The sequence below is a fragment of the Cnephaeus nilssonii genome (assembly GCF_951640355.1).
Source record: "Cnephaeus nilssonii genome assembly, chromosome: 6".
In the NCBI taxonomy this organism is placed as follows: domain Eukaryota; kingdom Metazoa; phylum Chordata; class Mammalia; order Chiroptera; family Vespertilionidae; genus Cnephaeus; species Cnephaeus nilssonii.
Window position 1 is genome coordinate 12,800,389 of NC_137077.1, and position 25,682 is coordinate 12,826,070.

A 25,682-nucleotide genomic window follows, 5' to 3' on the forward strand; every position below is an offset into this window, starting at 1 on the left:
CAATTCAAGGTGAAATGCAACTCCCATCTAAAACAAATCTGATGAATTTATATACAAATAAAGGTTCAAAATACAGTATGTGAAACACATTTCATTTCCCATTTAAAACAAATAAGTTTGATGAATTTATATACAAAAATGGTTCAAAATACAGTATGTGAAACACATTTCAAACCTTCAGATTTGGTACTGAATGTTGTTAGTGAAGTTTCATCTTTAACAACTGCCCCATTTGTACTGGATGATTCAGTTTTAATGGTCTGCTGGGTTACCATAGTTTGTGCGTTGCAAACAGTACTGGATACAGAAGTTTCAGGAATTACTGTTCTTAAGTCCAGGCAACTACTTAGAACACCTATATTTGCTGAAGTGTGAGGACCTAAAATTAAAGGGAAAATATCAATTATTAACAATACCTTCAGATAATGGTTGTATCTTATAGTTCTTATCATATAATTCTTGGTATTTTTCCATTTTAAAATCATAAACATGAGCACCACAAATGTCATTCATACTAATTAACCATTAGGCAGAAAATATTTAGAAAAATAAAGTGTATAATATCCAAAACAGATGTCCAACTTCTCAGCTCCCTCTTCCATTCTAAACACTGAATCATTGTTCTCCAACTCTACTAAATCATGCATCAGATGGCCTTGCCTCCCGTTTTAGGGGAAAAAATAGAGGTCATCAGGTATGAATGCCATCAATTTTGTGCCTTCTCCTGTCCTAAACTAGAAAGGTATTTATGACTATGTCCATCCTCTCCATCTTCTCTTCCATTTCAGAGAATGAGCTGACCTCTCTCCTAAGGAAGTGTAATCTATTTTCCTGGTCCCATTCTTCCCCCATATTTTAGGACCCTCTCACCAGTCATTCCTCTCTCTACAGAATTTACAGATTCTTTTTCTTCAGTAGTTTTTGGCCCTCAGTCCATAACATTATCAAGTCTCTCAAGCAAATACTCACCTTCCTTGACCTCCCCCCCCCCCACTCCCAGTTATCCCCAGTTACTCTCTCCCCTTGCTATTCCCTTCAGAACAGTCCTATTTCCCCGCCCTCTCCAAATGTGGTTTCTAAAACACTACCTATTTTAATGAAATGGCTCTGGCAGACATCAATGATTTCTAAGGGATACTTTTCAATTTTAAATTACCTCCCCTTTCTGCAATGTAAACTATGCTGACCACATACTCCTTTTTGAAGCTGTTCCTTTCTATAGGTAACTTATCTTCATTCATTCTACAATATTGAAGATTTACTATCTACCAGACTTTGTGCTCGTTTCTATAATGGTGAAACAAAGAAAGTATGGTACACACCTCATGAACTTACAGTCACATGGTAGAGAGAGAGAGATGCACACACTAGTCACAAACTGTGATGCCCACAACAGAGGGAAAACAATGATACCAATCTTTTTGGTTCATTTCCTAACCTGCTAGGAACCCCTTTTCAATCTCTTCAGCTAGCTTCTCTCCTTCAAATGATCCTTTAAATGCAGGCATTCCTAAGCCTTTTCTTTTCTCCTTCACATATTTTCCCTGTGCTTTAACTACCATTCATGATTATGCTTCTCTCAAATACATGATACAGGCACTGTGCCAGGTGCTGGAACTAGAGCAGTGAACACATCAAACAGGGTCCCTGCTCTGAGAAGTTTACATGTTAGAGACCCTTAACTTCTAAATTTATACTTTCAGACAAGAACTGCCTCCTAGACTCCAGACCTAAGTATCCAACTATCCATTAGAAATCTTTACCATATGTCCCTCAAAAGCCTCACAAACAGTCAAATTCACACTTGCTCCTATATTTCTTCTCTTGATGACGAGTATCAGCATCCATTGAGTGTCCAACACTGGGAGTCATGTTCAACACGTTGTTATTTCTCATGTCCAACCAGTTTTCAAGTCTAATAGTCTCCAAAATGATGTATTCTCTTTCTTCCAACTCACCCACTGCTTTAGTCTTGATGTATCTCTCAGAGTCCTAAAAGTTTCCTCCTAACAAGTTTCCCAATCAATTTCTATTTAATTCTTCCTGATTATGAGACTAGAGTTCCCTTTCCAAAACAAAACAAAAAACTAATCATGTCACTCTTCCACTCTTGAAAAATACCAGCTATCCCAACCAGCAGAGAAAAAACCCAAATCTGCTCATGTTAACCTGAGATTGGGTAGCCATTCACTCACACCCTTGAGTATCGATGATGTGCCAGGTACTGTCACTGTATAACTACTTTGATTTTCCCATTGCCTAATATTCATTTTATCCAGACTGCCTTACAATGTAGAATTTAGAGTACATTAATATTTTGAAATCTCAAAGCTCATATTTGTTTACAAGAGCATAAACTTATTTATAAAATAGACATAGAAAATCACTATAAGAAAGAAATTAAAGTTGAGATCTAGGACCAAGTTTCTATAATTTTGACCAAATAATTTTCTTACATCAGAAAATCAATAAGACAAAAACACTCTCCTCTTCCACAAGTAATGAAAAGACAAAACTTATAGGAAATTATTTTCCTTGAGTATTTTTTCTGCAATCAACTTATAAAGAAAAATGGAAATAAAAAGAATATTCCTCTTGCTAAGTTTGAATCATTAAAAAGGAATTAAATTTAATCAGCTGTCATAATTTTTTTTCAAATTGAAAATAAAGTCACAGGATCCTATGTCAAGGATGTATCAAAATGAGATTTATAAAATAATTTTAGATACTAAAATCAGAGGCAATGCATCTCATCTGGCTTCAGAATATTCAAACTAACTTATTTTAAATATAAAGATCACCAAATTATAAGCGTTCCCATGATTGCAACAGCTCTCATAAATGAACTATCTTTCTGAAAATAATCCAGTTATTTGCTGAACAAATATTTACTAAGTGACTACTTTACCAGGCATGAATCTGGGTGCTAAGAAAATAGAGGTGAACAAAATAGACAAAAAATCCCTGTCCAAAATAAATAGTATCAAACAGTTATAAATGCTAAGAAAACAGAGCAATAGGATAGTGACACTGAACACACTGGCCAATTGCAAATGTCCTACAAGAGCTCCTCATTTAAATTCTTTTTTTTTCATTTTTAAATATATTTTTTATTGTTATTTAAAGTCCATTGCTCATAATTATTCATTACTATTCAATTTAGTAACTGTAATTGACATCACACATCACTCTAGTCAATTTGTTTGGTATATTATTATTTTGAAAATGGATCAAAACCATGTAACATTTACTTTTTCAAACACTCAAAAATTTCCTACCATTATTATAAAAAGCTTTAGCTTTACTTAAAACACTATCTTTATACCTTCATTTTTCCTTAGCATATCCACCATACAACTATTATGATTAGAAGCATTAGTTGCCAAAGGTGAATGTAAAACAGCATTAGAATCAGTCGATGATTTGAGATCTGGTTTGTTTTTCACTGAAGTTCCTTTCATAGCTGTATGTTCAGTTTTTGCACTGTTCATTGTATCACTGATCTACAAGAAATAAAATAGTTTATTGTAGCAAGCAATGCTCAATTGCATAGAAATACATGTAAAAAACAAGCAAAATAATTTACAACTTAATGATTTTGAAAATAAGTTAACCAAAATATGAAATAGTTTAAATTATATTCTTAATTTGTAAGAATTATTTTTAAAATTTATAATAGTTTAAGAAAACAATTTCTTTTTACTTAATTTCCATTCTCAAATGGCTTGTTCTAAAGGGAAAAGGGAGGGTATATTTTGAGAGGGGAAAATCTACATCTTTATAACTTGTAGTTAGTATTTAAGTAAATATGTATGTAACATAGGAGATAGCACCACAGCTACTGAGTCTAACATTCTGGTTAAATTTTCTTAACAAGGATCAGACATGTATATTACAGATCTGATGACTCCTAAAAGTAAATCTCAGTTACATGGACTCTTCAAGCAAAATAATTATTCTGTATAACTGAACTTTCCATATAGATATCAAGATTTAATACACAGACATATCAATATACTTTACCATTAAACATTTTAGATAGGAATCATCCTAATTATATTTTATTTTTCTTAGTAAACATACTATAAAGAACACATTTAAACTTTTTTCTATTTCAAGTCATTAATGTGAATATCAGTTATTATATTACAACTAGAGGCCCAGTGCAAGAAATTCGTGCACTGCGGGTGGGGGGGGTCCCCTCAGCCTGGCCTGCACCTTCTCGCAGTCCAGGACCCCTCGCGCTCCTTACCGCCCGCCTGCTCACTGCTCCTTACTGCTCGGCTCGCTGCCACGGAGGCGGGAGAGGCTCCTGCCACTGCGCTCGCCAGCTGTGAGCCCGGCTTCTGGCTGAGCAGCACACCCCTTATGGGAGCGCACTGACCACCAGGGGGCAGCTCCTGTGTTGAGCGTGTGCCCCCTGGTGGTCAGTGCGCTTCATAACGACCGGTCATTCTGGTCATTCTACCATAACGGTCACTTAAGGCTTTTATTATATAGACTAGTAACTTCGCTCTTTCAGGACCCCTCAGGGTGCAACAAATGGCACCAGGGCCAAGACCACAAATTCCCTCATTGTTATGGTTATTACTAGAGGCCCAGTGCATGACATTTGTGCACTGGGGGGTGGGGGGGTCCCTTAGCCCAGCCTGCATCCTCTTGCAGTCCTACGCTCTCTCACAATCCGAGACCCCTTGGGGGATGTCTGCCTGCACTGAGCTCCTGCCTCCTGGTGGCCAGTGTGCATCATAGCGACCGTCATTCCACCGTTCGGTCGATTTGCATATTAGTGTTTTATTATATAGGATACTTAGAGGTCTAATGAACCATAAAAATGATCTGATTTCATTCTGATACTCCAATATTCCTACTCCTTTTTAGTTACCTGTTTTTTGTTACTTTTCTGTCAAATATAACTATATTGTCAACTATAATTTCTCATGGCTCTAAGAAGACTTAACATGCCCTATACCAGTGGTCGGCAAACTCATTAGTCAACAGAGCCAAATATCAACAGTACAAAAGATTGAAATTTCTTTTGAGAGCCAAATTTTTTAAACTTAAACTTCTTCTAACGCCACTTCTTCAAAATAGACTCACCCAGGCCGTGGTATTTTGTGGAAGAGCCACACTCAAGGGGCCAAAGAGCCGCATGTGGCTCACGAGCCGCAGTTTGCTGACCACGGCCCTATACTTTTCTAATTGATAGTGATGGTGCTACTGTTAATAAATAATGATAGCCACAACAATTAGGAAGCATTATACTATGTGACAGGAATTCTGTAAGTTGAATAATATGACCCCTATTATTCATGAAAAAAATGAGATTCAGAGAGCAAAAGTAACCTACCCACAGTCAGGTAGTCAGTAATAACAGAGATAGAATTTGAACCAAGGTGTATGTCACTCCAAAGTCTCCATGTTATAATGTCTCTAATATACTCTTTGCTTAAAAATCAGGTACCTATCTAGTCTAACTAGAATTGTTTAAAATGAGAAAAAATAAGCCCTGAAGATTTTTGGTTAAACATAGCAGATTAAACACATTTCAGGAGATTCCTCCAAAAACCCACCTCATATAATCATAAAGAAATTTTTGTCTCTAGAGAGGCATAATCAAAAGAGGGACAGAGTAGGAAACTATTATACCTCATTATAAACCTTATAGTACTATCTAAATTTTTAAGAATCTATAATAATAAAAGTGTAATATGCTAATTAGACTGGATGTCCTTCCAGATGACCTTCCCGATGAAGCCGGGCTACAAGGGAAGCCCGGGTCCTGGGTGCCAGACAGAAGCTGGTGCCGGCAGCCAGGGGAAGGAAGGCCTACTCTTGCATGAATTTCGTGCATTGGGCCTTTAGTATATATATAAAATATATACTCAATATATAACATATTTGTGTATAGCACCCCTTAGACATAGTTTCGCTTTTTGCGATTTCAGTTACCTGTCAACCAACCATGGGCCAAAAATATTAAATGGAAAATTCCAGAAATAAACAACTAATAAATAATTCATACGTTCTACACTGAATGCTATTCTGAGTAGCATGGTGAAATCTCCCGCTGTCCCACTCCATCCTGCCTGGATGAGAATCCACCCTTTGTCCAGTGTAGCCATGCTGTATACACTACCTACCCACTGGTCGCTTAATAACCATCTTGGTTATCAGATGGACTGTTGTGATATTGCAGAGCTTGCCTTCAAATAACTCTTATTTTAATTAACAATGGCCCCAAAGTGCAAGAGTTGTGATGTTGGCAATTTAGATATGCCAAAGAGAAGCTATAAAGTGTTTTCTTTAAGTGAAAAGGTGGAAGTTCTCAACAAGGAAATTTTAAAAAATCATATGCTGAGGTTGCTAAGATCTATGATAAGAACAAACCTTCTATCTGTGAAATTGTGAAGGAAAAAGAAATTTGTGCTAGTTTTGCTACCACACCTAAAACTGAGAAAGTTACAGCCACAGTACATGGTAAGTGCTTAATTATGATGGAGAAGACATTAAATTTGTGGGTGAAAGAATGAACAGAAAACGGGTCCCAACATGTTGTGCAGAAAGAACTTAGCCCATATGAAGACTTTAGCAAGGGATCTCCTGAAACAAGCGATCACATTCGTATAACCTTTATTACAGTCTATGGTTACAATTGTTCTATTTTATTATTAACTATTATTGTTAATCTCTTATTGTGCTTATTTTATAAATTAAACTGTATCATAGGTATGTATGTATAGGAAAAAACAATATATAGTGTTTGGTACTATCCACAGCTTCAGGCATCCACTGGGGGTCTTGAAATGTACCTCCCCACAGAAAAGGGGGGACTACTTTGTGTGTGTTTGTGTGAATCTATTAATATGGGCTACTCAGAAATAACTGTATGGGCTTTGTTATATCCCCTTTTTGGCATAATAAGTCTTTTCTGTTTACTACAGGTCCTCTGCCATGTTCAGAACACCTGAGCCTATATCTACACCATTTCCCTTGAAAAGAATGTACTGTGAATGTAGAGCACAGTTTGCCAGATAAAAGCAGTGTAAATCCTAGTAAGCTTATTCATTAATCTCTACAAAAACCTACTGTGAAGCACTTCATAAACAAGAGATAACCTCACACACACCGGTGCTCAACTTAGCAACTCATATTCTTTGGGAAACAAAATACATTGTTAAATATATTTCATATATATTTTGAAAGTACACCTTTAGAAATTTAAAGTGGGTATCATATTTAGAAATGGCAAAATCCTATATAATAAAGAGGTAATATGCAAATTAGCCCTCATGCCATCACAAAGATGGCACCCGCAGTGAAGGTGGGGTTCCCGTAACACAAGATGGCTGTGCCCACAGCAGAGGCAGGGTTCCCGTAATGAGCAATCAGCAGGGACCTGAGGCTGCGCCCCCTGCCCAGCGGGGCTTGACTGAGGACCTCAGGCTGCGCTCCCCGCCTGGCAGGGCTTGACGGGGGACCTCAGGCCACATCCTCTACCCTGGTGCTAGGCCAGGGGACCTCAGGCCACGCCTCCCACCCAGCAGGGCTTGATGGGGGACCTCAGGCCACGCCCCCCACCCAGTGTGTGCCAGGGATCCTGAGGCTGGGCCCCCCACCCAGCGGGGCTTGACGGGGGTGGGGCCGGCTGGGTCTGGATCTCGCCCAATGAGGGTGGGGCCGGCCGGGTCTGGGTCTCGCGCAATTTTGAGGCACATGCGGGTGGGTGGGGACTTGACTCTGGGTCCTGTGGCGCAACTGCAGACTCTGACAGGAGGAAGATTTTCATATACATTTTACTAATTTTCTTTCATCTCTGACACTTCTATTATAGAGAAAGGGCAAATACCAATATTAACCTTTTGCACTCAGATGTCGAGTGTGACTCAACATGGTTAGCATAGCAGCTCGATGAAAAAAGCAAGCGAGTGCAAAGGGTTAAAATAGTTCCTCTAATTAAGTCCCTTTTACTGTGCATGAATTTCATGCACTGGGCCACTAGTTATAAATAATGGATTAGCCTCTGATGCCATGTGTAATGAGGTCAGGGGTTTTTAATTCAGGCTACTGTCACCATGATCTATGGACCTTTCTTTAAAAACACAGCTACCTGAACATCATCCTAAAGATTCTGCTACTACTAGATCTGGGGAAAGGCTTGGGACTCTATGTGTTTGTTTTTTAATCTCACAGGTGATTCTGATGTACAGCCAGGATTGAGAACTCCTGTCCTAAGGTAATATGCTAACAATATTAAAACATGGGACTATAACCATACACATTCATTTACCATCCTAAATTAAACTTACACTGTTAGGAATGATGCTATTACTGTCCTGTCTGTGAGGGTCCATCCTGACTCCTGCAAGAATAAGAAAGTTCAGACTGATATGATCTAAATTAGCTTCAATAAAATATATTACAATCAAAAAATTTTCAAGAGTTACATGTTAAAGGTTAAAAAGTAGTTATCTTTATCAAAGTTTATCTGCTTTCTTAATAATTGACTAAAATCCTTTCTTGAGAAACATGTAAAATTAAATTTGCTTTTATTTCCAAGTACCTGTTAGTTAAAAATATTTGAGGGGGGGAGCCAAAATATTTATGAAAGCTAATTAAAATCATCTCCTAGAGTTAAGTAGCTTGTCAAATTAAGACAGTCCATCAAAATGAACTGCAGAAGAAACAGGCTACCCTACATATCTGAGTTCTATTACACTGTAATTGTAAAACAGTCAAGTTACAAAGTTGAAACACAACGTATTTGATTTACCAGACAGGAAACATCATATAAGATTTCTTACACCAGGCCTATTCATAGGCTTTTCTTTATTATCTTAAAAAAAAAAGCATACATGTTATAAGTGTGACAATTTATGTTAAGTATGCAATTTACCTTGCATATTTGGTGCTGCTGAAGAATCTGATGATGCAGCTTGATATGGCAAGTCAGTATTCAACTGCAAAAGATAGCCCTCAACTGTAGGCACTTCATCCCATTTGACATGAAAAGAGTTGGTAGTGGCTTTGATCAGTTGTACTTGTGATGGCGCTGGTGGTTTCTCTAAAGAACAATATTGATATTGATATTATACGTTTCAAATGTATCAAGAGTTTGCCTATAAAGTTTGTGTAGACCTGGAGCTCTGAAAATGTCAGCAATGAATATTTCATCTGTTTACCAAGAGGGGAAAAATTTACTCAAATAAACACAGCTATGGAAGGTCAAATGAAAACAGTTTGGGGTTCTGTTCCTATTTATTTTTTTATTTAATCCTTTATATAAATAAATCTAAAAACAATGTAGTTCCAACCTATTTGAATCAGATTCAGAAAAAAAAATGTTTAATCCTAGAAGTGAGGGGAAGTATTACATAGTAATAGCTACATAATTTTACCTACTCTAAGTTTTTAATTTTATGAGTCAATTTTTAGGCAACAGTATACATGTTAGAAATACTATTAATGCTAGGTGATTTGGATATGATATTTAGGAAAAACATAACCTCTTTGAAGTTAATACCCTTTTATCAAAACTTGTACTATCCAAAACAGGTAATTACTGTGTTATAAAATATTACCAACATTTCCAAAACAAATAAAAATTACAGACTCTTAGAACTTGAAAAAAGGACCTGAGATTATTTCTACGATATCCTTTTCCTCTTTTAGTTTACCTGCCAAACCACAGAACTCACAATTCCAGAGGTAGTATATCACATCTTTGCACAGTTATATAAGACAATTAATTCTTCTAGTGAACTGAAATCTATAAATGATAATTTAACTCCTACAGAGCACATCTAATATCTCTTTGTATCTTTTAGAGTAGCAGTCAACAAACTATAGCTCATGTGAATGTTTTGTAAATGAAGTTTTATTGAAGGTATACTCATTTTTTTAAGTACTCTCTATGACTGCTTTCATGGTACAACAACAGAGTTAAGTAGTTATTAACAGAGACCATATGGCTTGCAAAACCTAAAATATTTACTACCTGAGCCATTACAGAAAAAATTTGATGGGCCTAATTTAGAGGATAATTAAGCCTAGATCCTTTATTCCCATGTATATTCCTCCATGATCCTATTAACAATCAAATTTATTTATGTTACTCAAAGTACAGCAACCCACACCTGAACAAAAGCATGGTTACAGGAGGTAAACCATGCATATAACAGAAGTTACATGAAGAGAGAAGAGAGAAAACAATAGGGTGCAAATCAATGAAATAAATCAAGAAAATTCCCAGAACTGAAGACCATGAAATTCCAGTAAGAGTCCACTGAGTACTCAACACAATGAATTAAAAACAGGCACACAACAGGCACATCATCATGAAAATTAAGAACAAGTTGGGCCCGGGTCCGGGCGAGGCCGCGGGCCCCTGGATCCGGGTGAGCCTGGGCCCCGGGTCCGGGCGAGGCCGCGGGCCCCTGGATCCGGGTGAGCCTGGGCCCCGGGTCCGGGCGAGGCCGCGGGCCCCTGGATCCGGGTGAGCCTGGGCCCCGGGTCCGGGCGAGGCCGCGGGCCCCTGGATCCGGGTGAGCCTGGGCCCCGGGTCTGGGCGAGGCCGCGGGCCCCTGGATCCGGGTGAGCCTGGGCCCCGGGTCCGGGCGAGGCCGCGGGCCCCTGGATCCGGGTGAGCCTGAGCCCCGGGTCCGGGCGAGGCCGCAGGCCCCTGGATCCGGGTGAGCCTGGGCCCCGGGTCCGGGTGAGCCTGGCCCCGGGTCCGGGCGAGGCCGCGGGCCCCTGGATCCGGGTGAGCCTGGGCCCCGGGTCCGGGCGAGGCCGCGGGCCCCTGGATCCGGGTGAGCCTGGGCCCCGGGTCCGGGCGAGGCCGCGGGCCCCTGGATCCGGGTGAGCCTGGGCCCCGGGTCCGGGCGAGGCCGCGGGCCCCTGGATCCGGGTGAGCCTGGGCCCCGGGTCCGGGTGAGCCTGGCCCCGGGTCCGGGTGAGGCCGCGGGCCCCTGGATCCGGGTGAGCCTGGGCCCCGGGTCCGGGCGAGGCCGCGGGCCCCTGGATCCGGGTGAGCCTGGGCCCCGGGTCCGGGCGAGGCCGCGGGCCCCTGGATCCGGGTGAGCCTGCGTCCCGGGTCCGGGCGAGGCCGCGGGCCCCTGGATCCGGGTGAGCCTGGGTCCCGGGTCCGGGCGAGGCCGCGGGCCCCTGGATCCGGGTGAGCCTGGGTCCCGGGTCCGGGTGAGGCCGTGGGCCCCTGGAGCCGGGTGAGCCTGGCCCCGGGTCCGGGTGAGGCCGTGGGCCCCTGGGTCCGGGTGAAGCCGTGCCCCCCCTGGGTCCGGCCGAGACCAAACCAGAGGGAGTCGGACCTGCATTATCACCATTTGTCCACCATCCAGAGCTGAGGGGTCAGTGCCGACATGTACTCATAAGGAACTGGTGGACATTGATATTGGGTCTCAAAAGAACTGTTGGTCCAGAAAGAAACTCACTACAGACTGATTTTTTGCCTGTCAGCATAACTATTATTGCCCGTCGCACATTCAATTCTTATAAGTACATCTCTAGTGACACATGATTTCGCTCATCTAGGGGAAATGATGAACAACATGGACTGATGAACAAGAACAGAACCAGAAACAAGGAGGCACCGATCGGACTATCGGGCCTCAGAGGGAGGATAGGGGAGGGTGAGGGGAGAAGGGAGAGATCAACCAAAGGTCTTGTGTGCATGCATAAGAGCCTAACCAATGGTTAAGTTCAACAGGGGGTTGGGGCATCCATGGGGAGGGGTGTGGGATGGGAATGGGGGGATGAGGACAAATATGTGACACCTTAATCAATAAAGAAATTAAAAAAAAAAGAACAAGTTGGGGATGAAGGAAAAAATCCTAAAAGTTATCAAGAGTGAGGGAAAAGGACACATTTAAAAGGACCAAAAATCAGAAGTGGTTCAGATTTCTCAACAAAAACACTAGAAGCTTGAGTACAATATAACAATGTTTTCAAAATTCTTAAGGGTAATGATTTCTAATGTAGAATTATATTTCCATGCAAACCGTCAATTAAGTCAGAAGGAAGACTAAACATAATTTCAAATAATGCAAGATCTCAAAATAAAACTGTCACCTATGCACCCTTTTCCTGGGATGTGCTCCACAAAAAATGAGGACATAAACTAAGATAGGGAAAAATACAGGATCCAGGAAACAGGGAATCCGGCACAAGTGAGAGGCAAAACATATCCCCAGGAAGATGCTGAAGGGAGACTCCAAGATGATAGCTGTGCTCAATCTGTGGAGGGCAATCACCCAGATTGAAGCGGAAGTAATCTCTTCAAGATGATGAAATTTGATAGAACATCTGATGCATCTAACCATAATGAGATGAGAGAAAATTTAAGCAAATAACAGAGTATGGATTGAATTAGTGGTAAAAAACATACAAATCTAAGACAAACAAAAGTGAGTTATTAATCCATGGCAAGTTAAAAATAGGACAAGGAAGGTATTCAGCATATCCTATATGGCCCACCTGTGAACAATGTTTACATAGTCATTATATAAACACTGAATATTCCTCTAACAAAATTTTAGTGTATTTATACTGAGAGAATAGGAAGTAGGGAATGGTGGGGAAAGATAAACCCTTAACTTCCATAGCAGAAAGTGAGCATATTGTGCTTAAACTGAAAAAAATCCAACTAACAGTATACTCATGTTATATGTAGATATGGAAGGAAATATCAAAGAAGAATTAACAGAGTTAAAAATAGATGCTTGTGAAGCAAGGATAATGGGAGCAAAAGACCACTATTCATAAAAAACCTTATAGAGTTATATTACTCTTTTAAATATTACCAAGTGCACGAAGTTTAAAAGTGAAAAAAAGCAAGATGAAGGGCCCTCATACACCACCCACAAAACTGATGCTAACTTATCAAAAGGAAAAGCAAAATGGCCCTTATGATTAGTGGCCATAATTACTTTCAGATAAATATTCATGTCTAACGCCTTTTATGTTAAGATTTATGGAAAAAATGGCTATTTAAAGCCAATGACTTTTAGCTTTTTAAAAGTCTCAGATCCAGGCCCTGGCTGGGTAGTTCAGTTGATTATAGTGTCATCCTGATGCACTGAGGTTGTACCTTTGACACTCCGTCAAGGCACATACAAGAATCAACCGATGGTCTTAGCTGGTTTGGCTCAGTGGATAGAGTGTCAGCCTGTGAACTGAAGGGTCCCGGGTTCAATTCCAGTCAAGGGCACATGCCTGGGTTGCGGGCTCGATCCCCAGTTGGAAGCGTGCAGGAGGCAGCCAATCAATTATTCTCTGTCATCTTTGCTGTTTCTTTCTCTCTCTCCCTCTCCCTTCCTCTCTGAAATCAATAAAAAAAAAATATTTTTTAAAAAGAATCAACCAATGAATGCATAATTAAGTGGAACAAGTCGATGTCTATCTGTCTCTTTCTCTCTCGCCCTTCCTCTCTCTTTCTCCCATCAATAAGTAAATAAAAATAAGTGTTATAAAAGTCATAGATCCCTTAGAGACTCTGCTTAAAGTGACATATCTGCTACTGAGAAAAATTTACATGCACATATTTTTCTTCCAATCTCAGAGACTGAAGCTTATCTTTGGACTTCACTTAATAATTCCCAATTTCAAATATGAATCAGTATGTTGGATTTTCTATATTTTTCTCTCACTTGTTAGCATGTGCTTCTTTCATAGTCTCTAACTTTTTCCATTTATTATTTTTTCATTATCTTAATTTTAAAATTAAACTGTTTTTACATTACCAAAGTAATACATGCTATTATAGATAATACACCTTTTAAGAAATGTCTGATCTAGCCCCGTAGATAATATTGTGGTACACAGTGAATCCTTCAAGATTTTTCCGTTTATACACTTTAAAAAACATAGGTATGTTTTATCACCTGCTTTTCTCATATAACAACACATATTACATCTCCAGATCGGATTTTTCTATTGGCCTCCAGACTTCTTTATTCACTAACCTGCCTACTTGATCTTGTTATTTCATGGTCTCAGCACAGTCTAAATGGAACTTAATTTTCCCCAAAGCTTGTTTTCGCATCAGTCTTCCCCATCTCAGTAAATGGAAATGCCACCACATTTTTCATGCAAAAAACTTCATCTTCCACTCCTTTCTGTCATCTACCACAGCCAATTCATCAGCCAGTTCCATCAACAAGAACTCCAAAATATATCCTGAATTTATCCATTTATCCTCATCTCCACAGTCACCACTATCGTCTAAGACCTCCTTGACTACTGCAAAAGCCTCCTAACCTATCTCCCATGTGTGCACTTTTGACCTCTATCATTTATTTACGGCACAACTACAATGACGTTCCAAAATGTTCAATAGATCATGGCATGCCTCTCCTTATCATTGTACTTTAAAAACAATTTAAACTCTACTATGGTGTTGGAGGCCCTACATGATCTGTCCTATGGTCACGGCTCTAACCTCCATTCCTGCACACTCCACTTTTCCTCAGCTCAAATCTCTTCCCAAACATGCCAAGTATTCCCATCTTAGGGCCCTTGCACTTGTTGTTCACTCACTCCTCTTATAGTTTTCCTCCAGCTTTTTACATGGATGGCATCTTCTCACCATTGGGATTACATCCCAAATACCATCTCATCCTTTTCTAACTCCCCATTCTGAAGTAGCCACCCCTCCCTTCATTCCCAGTAAACCCACCACCAATCACTATCTTACTTTTTCTCTCTTAACTGTCTTCACATACTGACCAGAACTGAACTTATTTTGTTAATTTGTTTGATTATTGCCCGTCATCTCCCTGCCCTCATACTCTCTTAGAATATGAGATCTTTGAAAGCAGGGAAACTATCAGTCTTGGTCATTGCTGTATTTTTAGCATTTGGAACAATTTCTGGTACACAGTTGTCAATCAATAAATATTTATTGAAAAATAAATATGTATTGAAAAAAAATAGATGTGAGTTCCATCTTTAAAATATTTTTGGTGTTATAATACTTTTTAAAAAATTATTTTTATTTTGGAATAATTTTAGATTTATAGAAAAATTGCAAAGAATTCCCATATATCCTTTCCTGTTTCCCCTTAATGCTAACACATTTGTTAAAACTAAGAAATGAACATTGGAGGCCCTGGCCAGGTAGTTCAGTTGGTTGGAGCATCTTCCTGATTTGCCAAGGTTGTGGGTTCGATCCCTGGTCATGGCACATATAAGAATCAACCAATTGATGCATAACTAACTGGAACAAGTTGATGTTTCTCTCTATCTCCTCCTTCCTCTCTTTAAGAAATCAAAAGAAATTAACATTGGAGTAATACTATTAACTAGACTACAGACTATTCAGATTTCACCAGTTTTTCAATTGTCTTTTTTGTTTCAGGATCCAATGAAGGGCATCACCTTGCATTTAGTTTTCATGTCTCCTTAGTCTCCTCCAATTTGTGACTATTTCTCAGTCTTTCCTTGTTTTCCATCATTTTGAAAATTTGAACAGTACTGTTCACACAGTCTGTAGAATATCTAGAATGTCCCTCACTTCGGGTTTGTCTGATATGTTCTCATAGTTAGAATGGAGTAATGGATTTTTGGGAAGCATATCACAAGGGTGAAGTTTCTTCTTATGATATGGGGCAGGGGCAAATGATATCAACATGACTTATCACTAGTGATATGAACCTTGATTACTCAATTAAGGTGCTGTTTGCCAGGTTTCTCCACTGTAAAGCTTCTATTTTTCCCTTTCATACTCTATTCTTTGGAAAGAAGTCACTAAATCCAGTCTACCCTCAAGAAGAGGGAAATTAAGAAACTCTCCTAGAATGGGAAGTATCTACATATATTATTTCTTCCATGAATTTTTAAAATCCTCCTCCGAGGATATGCTTATTGATTTGAGAGAGAGAGAGAGGAAAGGAGGGAGAAGGAGAGGGGGTTGAGGGAGAGAGAGACAGAGACAGAGAGAGAAACATCGATGTGAGAGAGAACATCAACTGGTTGCCTTCTGTACATGTCCCGACCAGAAATCAAACCCACAACCTAAGTATGTGCCCTGATCTGGAATCAAACCCACAACCTTCAGATTTTGTGATGGTGCTCCAGCCAACTGAGCCACTCTGGCCAGGGCTCTTCTATATATATATATATATACATATTTTGTATTTTTTAATTGCTGGTAGTACTGCAGATGTCTCCCATTTCTCCCCTTTTTGCTCCCTCCACCCATCTCCTATGTATTTTTAATTATGGGAAAGATAAGCAGTGGAATAATGTCTCAAAAGACGGACATTATTCCAATACTTATTTATCTAAAATAAAATTTTTATCTGTTGAGTATTCTTACCTACCAGTATCAAGATACCAAAGATCCTTGCAGCAAACTTGACTATTCAGTGCTTTTTTGTAGCCATCTCTTCCACTCCAAAAATACAATCGAGTGCCAATTGCAACAGCACAGTGTCCAGCTCTTGGTCTTGGTCTTGAATTTTTTTTGTCTTCCTGAGAATCTGATACTAGGGTGGTCCACTCTGCGGTATCTAAAAAGATAGAAATATCCATAACTAACCTGTTATTCTTAAACAAAACAAAAATTCTTTTGTTAATAAATTTTATTTTAATTAGCAACTCTTAAAAGACTCACCCAGATTTAGGTAAGAAAATGAACTTGTACATTTCCATTCACAATCATGAGGTGAAGCTTCAATATTTTCCCCCTTATGTGGAACCCATCCTCCAAAAATGTACATCCTAAAAAACAAACAAACAAAAAGAACATAAAGTAGTTAAATTTTTTCCTAAAGCTTTAATTTTATTTTTTCAATTTAAAATCCTAATAATAGACTTAACCTTTTGCACTCGGATGTCGAGTGTGACTCGACACGGTTAGCATCGGTAGCAGCTCTTTTTATACTCTTTGAATGTATCAATAATTTGAAATATAAAAAAATCCAAATAAATAAGTTTGTATGAAAAGAAACTCCAGTTTTTTATTCTACTGCTGCGCTTTGTAAAATCTGGGGTATTTAAAAAATTAAATCCCGAGTAGAATAAAGGAATCGAGAAAAAAGCAAGCGAGTGCAAAGGGTTAAATGTCTTATTTGTTGACACCAAGCTACAGAACTATTCACTCACTTGTCAATGCCAAGGTAATGGAAAGAAGATAATGAATAAAGTAGTCTTCTTTCAAGAGTTTACAATTTTATGAAGCAATAAAAAATCAAAATTATTTCTCTCTGGCAAGTCATTCAAAGTGGGGAATATTTCAATTATTATACATTTGAAAATCAATATTGATGTAATATACTAAGGGTATCTTAGTCAGAAAGATACTCAAATGATCCATGACATTCAAAGTCAAATTTAGAATTGTATGCATATAGTAACCAAAGAGGATTAAGTTTTAGTTTGGCCACTGATATCACTCAAATAAGAAACTTTAAACTATGTTCTTAGGACCCTCACAGTTCTTGAGACACGCCTAATGGCTAATGAAGGAGAAAGGCTCATCCAGTAGAGCGTGGGTCCCATGTGACCTCAAGCTAACCAGAGAAGCTCTATTTTTTTTTTTCAAAGTTCTAAGCATGAAATCCAGGTATGTCATGTCATGGCCAGAGAAGCTCTATTTTTAATCTCTTATGTATTAGAGTTCCAATGAAAAGCTGCATTTTATAAAAGAGCTCTGCTGTTTTAAAAAATGGCTATTTTTTAAAAAGAACTAATGAGTCCTAGCTGGGTAGCTCAGTTGGTTAGAGCATTGTCTAGATGTACCAGGATTGCAAGTTTGATCCCTGGTCAGGGCACATACAAGCATCAATCAATCTTACCTAATAATAGACAAACATGTAAATTGACTGTACCTCCGCTACGCCACCAGCCAATCAGGAGTGATATGCAAATTAACCCAACAAAGATGGTGGTTAATTTGCATACACAGGCGCCAAGTGATGGGGGGGCGGGACGCAGGCGTTCTGCCCCACCCCCGGTCTCTCAGGGCCTCTGGGCAGCATGGGAAGGCGGGGCTGGAGTGGAAAGAGGCAGCTCCAGGGCCTGAGTGGAAAGGGGCTGAACTGGAGTGGAAAGGAGGTGCTGGCAGCCAGGGAAAGGAAAGCCCATTCTAGCACGAATCTTCGTGCACTGGGCTTCTAGGGAATGTATAAAAATTGATGTTTCTCTCTCTCAAATCAATAAATTAAAAATCTTTTTAAATAAAAGGAACCAATGAGGTTCTAAATTAAAACTAGTTGTTTCCTAAAACATTATATTTTGTTTGTCTATTTTGAAAAAAAAACAACTAATAAATAAAATGACAGAAGGAGACTTGACTTTGGGTGGTGAACACACAATGCAATATACAGATAATGTATTACAGAATTGTATACTTGAAACTTATATAATTTTATTAACCAATGTCACTCCAGTAAGTTTAATAAAATTTTGTTTGTTTTTATTTGTTTAGTCCTCGCCTGAGGATATTTTTCCATTGATTTTTACAGAGAGTGGAAGAGAGAGGGAAAGACAGAGAGAAATATCGATGTGAGAGAAACACATCAATTGGTTGCCTCCTACACAAGCCCCAACCAGGGAGGAGGAGCCTGCAACCAAGGTCTGTTGCCCTTGACCGGATTCAAACCTGGGATCCTTCCGTCCACAGGTCGACGCTCTATCCACTGAGCAAAACCAGCTAGGGCAATTTAGTAAAAATGTTTAAAAAGACTTAATGAGGTTCTAAATTACAACTAGTTGTTTCCAAAAACACTACTTTTAGGGTAAAGTCCCTATTTTAGTAAATACTTAAATTTTATTTTTAAAAAATACTAATTCTGGCCCAGTGTTGCACAAATAAGGGCACTTACTTGTTGATGACAGTAATAGCTAACCATTAAGTGCCTCTATGTACCAGGTACTATTTGAAACATTTTATATGTATTAACCCATTTAATTCTCCTGACAACTTTGTAAAGCAGATTTTATTATTATCAGCATTTTATATTTCAGGAGATTGAGGTACAAATAGGTTAGGTTTCCTTGCCCCAGGTCATACAGCACAAACAGCAAAGCTCGGACTTGAATTCAGGCAATCTGGGTTCAGGGTCTATAGTCTAACCATAACTCCATCAAAAGTATAACCACGGAATGCACATACTGAGTAATAGCCGAGTACAAATCAAGTACTACCAAAAATATGTAAAAAGAAACAGTGAGGTATGTCAAACCTGTCAATGGAGGACTGATCAGTTTGACAACACTTATGTAATATGTACTCTGTGCAAGGCATTGTAAGGAATGTAAAGAAGTATAAGAGGTAGCATGATAAGAAAATGGCACATTAAGTATTTTAGCTTCTGTAGGCATATTTTCTTAGCTTCAGTAAGCACAAACATTATTAAATTCAGTAATATATTTCTAAGAAACTAGTAGCATCACTCTTCTTTGTGTGTATCTTTCTTTTTTAAAAAATAAATCTTTATTGTTTAAAGTATTACATATGCCCCCTTTTACCCCCATTGCCCTCCCTCCACCCTCCCTGCCTTCCCTCTGAGGTTTGATAGTCTGTTCGATGTTTCTATTAAGTCGGTTTAAAAACAGTGAAAACAAAAAAGCACCATACTTGTTTCCTATAACACTGGCTGTGTGAAGGCTTCGTGGAAGGGGCACTGTCCCTTTAGTTTCTGGTTTTGACCATGACATAGTTTCTAAAAGTAAAAATAAGTATATTAGCAACTTGATCTAATAACAGCAAACTATCTCAACTTGCAGAACTTTAAAAATTAAAACCAAAAAGGTCTTACTAAAATAAAGCAAAAAAGTTTCAAAACTGTTACTTGAATTTCATCTTAAACATTTCCAACTGACATAAATTGCTAGTCACAGAAATCTACTTACACTTTAACGTTAGTACTTGTAATAGAGATATGTATTTAGAATGCCATCAATTCTAAACTGGGACCACATTAGGGATTTTAACATTTTAAGTAAGAGTACACTGTGCAGAGACAGTCAAAAGTAAGAGGCATACCTACTCCCCAATTATTTATTCCTAGGATCTCTTTAAAAAGGACTACTCAAGCCATGGCTGACGTGGCTCAGTTGGTTGGAGCATCATCCAGAGCACTGAAAGGTTGAGGGTTGGATTCCTATTGGGGAGCATGCAAGAAGACAACCAATTGATGTCTCTCTGTCTCTCTCTGTCTCTCTCTGTCTCTCTCTCTCTCTCTCTCTCACACCCACCCACACACACACATATCAGTAAAGAGCATATCCTTGGATGAGGATTTTTTTTAAAACAGCTACCCAAGGGTTTTTCGCTGACCAGCAGTAACATTACCAATGCTACATTTCCTATAGATAAGAGTAACGATATAAATTTGATCATCCACAACTGGGACACTTCACAGAGTGAAAGTGGATACTATGGATAATTACATGGGACAGTAAGCATGAACTAGGACCATTAAAGCAAACCAGGACATATGGTGATCCTACTGACAGGAAATACAGGAGTCGCTGTCATAAATCAAACACTCATTTGTTCAGTCTAATTGATCAGCAGCAACCATTCACATCACACCCCGCTGCCCCTGGTGATGTCTACAGTGCTAGTTATAAATAAATCTAAGTGCAACTCAATCAATACTGTAATAAAAAATATTTTTCAAAGTAATTTTTATATTTGCTTTTATCAATCATAACCAGTTCTTGATCCTGAATCAAGTTAAGCTTACCTAAGTCAAGTTGCCATAGGTCATCCAGGCGAGCACCACACATTCCACCAAAAACATACATTTTAGGACTCCCAGAGTCTTTTTTGCAATATATAACAGCTGTGTGAGATTCTCTTGGAGAAGGCACAATTCCTTTAGTCACTGGAATGCTCCAACCCACAACACCAGAACCATGCTGTAGCTCCAACTCATAGAAATCATTTAAATATCTAGGATATCATGAAAGAAATGAAAAAATTAGCATAATGTATACCTTTTATTTTTTCTACCTACAAAGATAATATATGCTTACTATGAAAACTCATATAGTACAGAAAGGCATTATGAGAGCAGAAACCCCATACCTAATCATTCAACACATATTTATCAAACACTACTGTGTACCAGGCACCCTTCTGGGGATAAGTAGAACAGAAGAGATCTAAAAAATTCTGCCATCATTTAGCCAACACTCTTGTCCATGACAATAACCATTATGGTTTCAAAACATAGCCATAAATTATGTGACACTCTTCCCACCAGGAGGTAGGGTCTATGTCCTCTCCCTTGATTCCGGGCAGGCTTGTGACTGCTTTACCTAGTAGTATATGATGAAATGACATTATGTGACTTCTGAGGCTGAGTTCCACAAGGCCAATGCAGCTTCACTATGAAATCCTGAACCACAATGTAAGTCCAACTATCACACAACCACCATCTACAGGAGCCATATGCAGGCACAAAGGATGACAGTCCCAGTTGAGTACACCCTTCAGCCATCTCAGCTGAGGCATCATACATGCAAGTAACCATTCATACATTCCCATCTGAGGGCCTAATCATTATTGCTATATTCTTCTGAATTCCTAATGCACAGAATCCATGAGCGTAATAAAGTGGTTGTTATTTTGCATCACTAACTTTTGGAGCAATTTATTACATGGTATGAGATTAAAAAAAATTACTGAAAATAATTGGTAAGACTTCTCTCTGAATATCCACTTACGTATAAATGAGGCATATTACAAATGTTGTTTTGCAGGTTCTCTTTCTTTTTCAATTTTCACTCTTTAATGTCATATACAACTATGTCCTATACAACTTTTTTATTTTTGGAACTGGCATAAACTTCTTATCTGTGACATGAATGTTTTCAACAAAATGATGTTTATAGAAACCTATTTCCTATTAAATTACTACTCAAATATGAAGGCAAAATTAAAACATTTGAGGGTATATAAAACTTCAAAGTTTAGCCATATAATTGTTTTAGGAAAAAGTGATTCTAGATGTCAATCAGGAAAAATAAAAAGGAATCCAACAAAAAATACACTGAATAAGAGGAATGGAAGTGCAAAGAAAACAGCAATTTATAATTACATTTAAATTGATGTTGATAGGTCTAAATAATCACTAAGAAAGACTAACCAAAAATTAATTTATTAACATTATTTTAATCTAAAATAAGATTTAAGAATATATGGAACATATGGAAAAAGGAGGTAAGCATTAAAAAAAGAGAAGGCTTAAAGGTAAAACTAATAACCTATTCCCAAACGATTTTTAAGAAAACTACCTTAATCTGATTAAAGATAAATATTAGAAACCTACAGCAAACATAAAAATTAATGATAAAAAGGTAAATATATTAATGAAACAGAATAGAATCTAGTACAAGAGTTGACAAACTTTTTCGGTGAAGGGCCAAAAAATAAACATTTTAGGCTCTGTAGGTCATAAAGTCTGTCACAACTACTAAGCTCTGCTTTTTCAATAGAAAGCAGTCAGAGACAATATGTAAATGAATGGGTATGGCTATATTCCAATAAAACTTTATTAACAAAAAACAGGCAGCAGGCCAAATTTGGCCCACAGAGTAAGTATAGTTTGAACTCCTGGTCTAGAGAGCCTAGATAAAGACCCATTTATTTGAGGATAAAGATATGACAGAGATAGGGCTTCAAATTAACAAGAAAAAATGGCTTATTTAATAAACGGTGGTGGGAGAATTGGAACTTCATTAGGAAGAAAAGTAAAAAGCCTCACAGTAGTCACAAAAATATATTCTAAATGTATTAATATTTTAAACAAAAAACAAAGTTGTGAATGTAGTAGAAGAAAATACCTAAAAAATTATTTTTATAGTTTTGGGGTAGAAGAGTCTTCCTAAACAAGATATAACACCAGAAAGCCATAAAATAAAATATTGTCAAACTTGATAAACAAAAATAAGAACTCTATAAAAGAAAAAGGGAAACAGAAGACTTGGAATGAATATTTGGAACATATTAAACAAATATATAAAGAACTCCCAAGACTCAATAGTAAAACTGAAATCCATTAAAATAATAAATGAATTCAGCAAAGTCATAGGATACAAGACCAATATACAGAGACCAACTGTATTTCTATATACTAGTAACGAACAATCCAAAAATAAGAAACCAAACCTATTCACAACATCATCGAAAATAATAAAAAATTAGGTATAAGTTTTGTGGGGAGCTGGCACGGCCATGGCATACTCAGCCCTAGGGCGCCTTATGTGCCACGCCAACTCAGCCAGGTTCAGTGACCCTGAGTGGGGGCGGTGAAGGATTAGGAAAGACAGACAAGAGAATGAAAGCTGGGACTCGGTGGAACGCTGCTTCCCTGATGGGGACCCAGCAGCGCCAGCACCCACAAGCCGTGTCTTTATTTTATAGCCCCGATGCCATGAGGCAAAGTAAGGGCGTGGTCAAGATGTTTACAACATTCTCGTGAGTTTCGATCCTACTCAATTACATGCACCTGATCAAGCTTTGTTTACTTGCAGCCTATATCACTTAGGCACCTGGGGCCATGTGTTCGGACCATAGGTTTAAGCTTACAACTATAGCTGTTGGCTGTAATTGTGCTGGGAGGGCTCTGCCCTCCAGGCTGGGACTTGCACGTAGCCACGAGAGACTGTGCCCTCTCATCAGTCCAAGGCAGGGGTCCTCAAACTGCGGCCCGCCGAGGACATTTATCCGGCCCGCCGGGTGTTTTTGCCGCCGCTGCCTGTCATGCTTAGCACTCGTCCCGGGCCCGCAGTGCGCATGTGTGGAATGTGCGCCGCACTCTCCGACTCCCCTCCAATGGTATGAGGGACAGTGAACTGGCCCCCTGTTTAAAAAGTTTGAGGACCCCTGGTCCAAGGCTTGAACCTGTCCAAAACACTGTAGCGTGCCCCCACAAAATTTAACAAAATAAGAGCAAGACTTGTACATTGAAAGCCTCAAAATACTGCTGAGAGAAAAGAAAGAAGGTCTAAATAAATGGAGAGACATTCCATGTTCATGGATTGGAAAATTCACTATTAATAACATAACAATTCTCCACAATTCAATCTATATATACAACAAATCACTATCAAAATCCCAACAGAACTTTGTGCAGAAATTGGCAAACTGATCCTAAAATTTACATAGAAATGTAAAGCATCCAAAAAAGCCAAAACACTCTTAAGAAAGAATAAGATTTAAGAATTTACATCTTCTAATTTCAAAACTTACTACAAAACTATAGTAATCAAGACAGTGTGGTACTGGCATAAGGCTAGACATATAGATCAATGGAAAAGAATTGAGAGTCCAAAAATAAACACTTACACTTTGGGTCAATTGATTTTCAACCAAGATGCCAAGGCAATACAATGGGAAAAGGATAGTCTTTTCAACAAATGGTGTTGGGACAACTGGATATCCACATGTAAAAAGATGAATTTAGACATTTACTTTCCCCCAGGAAAAAAATTAACCCAAAATGAATCATACATATACATGTAAGAGCTAATACTATAAAGCTTTTAGAAGAAAATAGAGGAATAAATCTTCAAAAGCATGAGATAGGCAGAGTAATTAAATATTACATCAAAAGCCTGATCCATAAAATAAAAAATTAATATGTTGGGCTCATCAAAATTAAAAACTTTGTGCTTCAAAAGATACCATTAAGAAAATTAAAGACAAGCTAGACTGGAAGAACATATTTATAAATCACATTTCTGATTAAAAACAAACTTGTATCCAGGAATATAAATAATTCTTACAATCTATAATAATAAAAGCATAATATGCTAATTAGACTGGATGTCCTTCTGGACAACCTTCTGGACGAAGCCGGGGCTGCAAGGGAAGCCCAGGTCCTGGGTGCCTGCCGGCAGCTGGAGGGAATCCGGGGTCCTGGGTGCCGGCAGCCAGGGGAAGGCCTACTCTTGCACAGATTTTATGCATCGGGCCTCTAGTTCAATAATAACACAAACAATTTCATTTAAAAATCAATGAAGATTTGAATAGAAATTTCACCAAATGGCTGAAAAGCTCATGAAGAGATGCTCAATATCATTGGTCATTAGGAAAATGAACCACAATGAGATACCACTACATTGGTGACAATAAAAAAAGACAGACAATAATAAGTGTTAGCAAGGAAATGGAGACATGAGAACCTTCATAAATTGTTGGTGGGAATGTAAAATGGAATAGTCACTTTGGAAACAGTTTGGAAGTTCTTAAGAACTTAAATATAAATTTACCATATGACACAGTAATTTTGCTAGGTTTCTAATCTAGAGAAATAAATACATGTCCAGACAAAGCTTTGTATGTAAATGTTTATAGCAGCATTATTCATAAAAGCCAAAAACTGGAAATAATCCAAATGTCCATCAACTGATAAATGAATAAACATATGTGGTATATCCATGCAACCCATACAAAATAGGAATTGCAAATGTCCAAAAAGCAATTAATGAAACTCATTTCCAATTTTAAAAATATCAAAATAAAACCACCTATCTTACCCAATAAAAGAGAAACATGCAAATTAACCATCACTCTGCTACATCCACAGCCAGAGTGAGTATGCAAATTAACCCAACAAAGATGGAGGTTAATTTGCATATGCAGGCACAGAGCGGTGTGAAGCCTGCTATGAGGTGAAGGGGAGTGGCGGAGGGAGCTACTGGAGTGG

The 25,682-nt window shown here is 38.5% G+C and overlaps 1 protein-coding gene across 1 annotated transcript in view; it reads right to left on the minus strand.

Annotated features, from left to right (window-relative positions):
* The window catches only part of HCFC2 (host cell factor C2), a 46,571-nt gene that overhangs the window by 14,627 nt on the left and 6,262 nt on the right, over positions 1 to 25,682 (minus strand). Inside the window, exons 4-11 of the mRNA XM_079775848.1 lie at positions 20,712 to 20,920; positions 19,598 to 19,682; positions 16,631 to 16,737; positions 16,338 to 16,526; positions 8,897 to 9,064; positions 8,310 to 8,362; positions 3,326 to 3,503; positions 176 to 379 (exon numbers count right to left, since the gene is read on the minus strand). Of these exons, the coding sequence (XP_079631974.1) occupies positions 176 to 379; positions 3,326 to 3,503; positions 8,310 to 8,362; positions 8,897 to 9,064; positions 16,338 to 16,526; positions 16,631 to 16,737; positions 19,598 to 19,682; positions 20,712 to 20,920 (1,193 nt within the window). The remainder of the gene's footprint in view (positions 1 to 175; positions 380 to 3,325; positions 3,504 to 8,309; positions 8,363 to 8,896; positions 9,065 to 16,337; positions 16,527 to 16,630; positions 16,738 to 19,597; positions 19,683 to 20,711; positions 20,921 to 25,682) is intronic.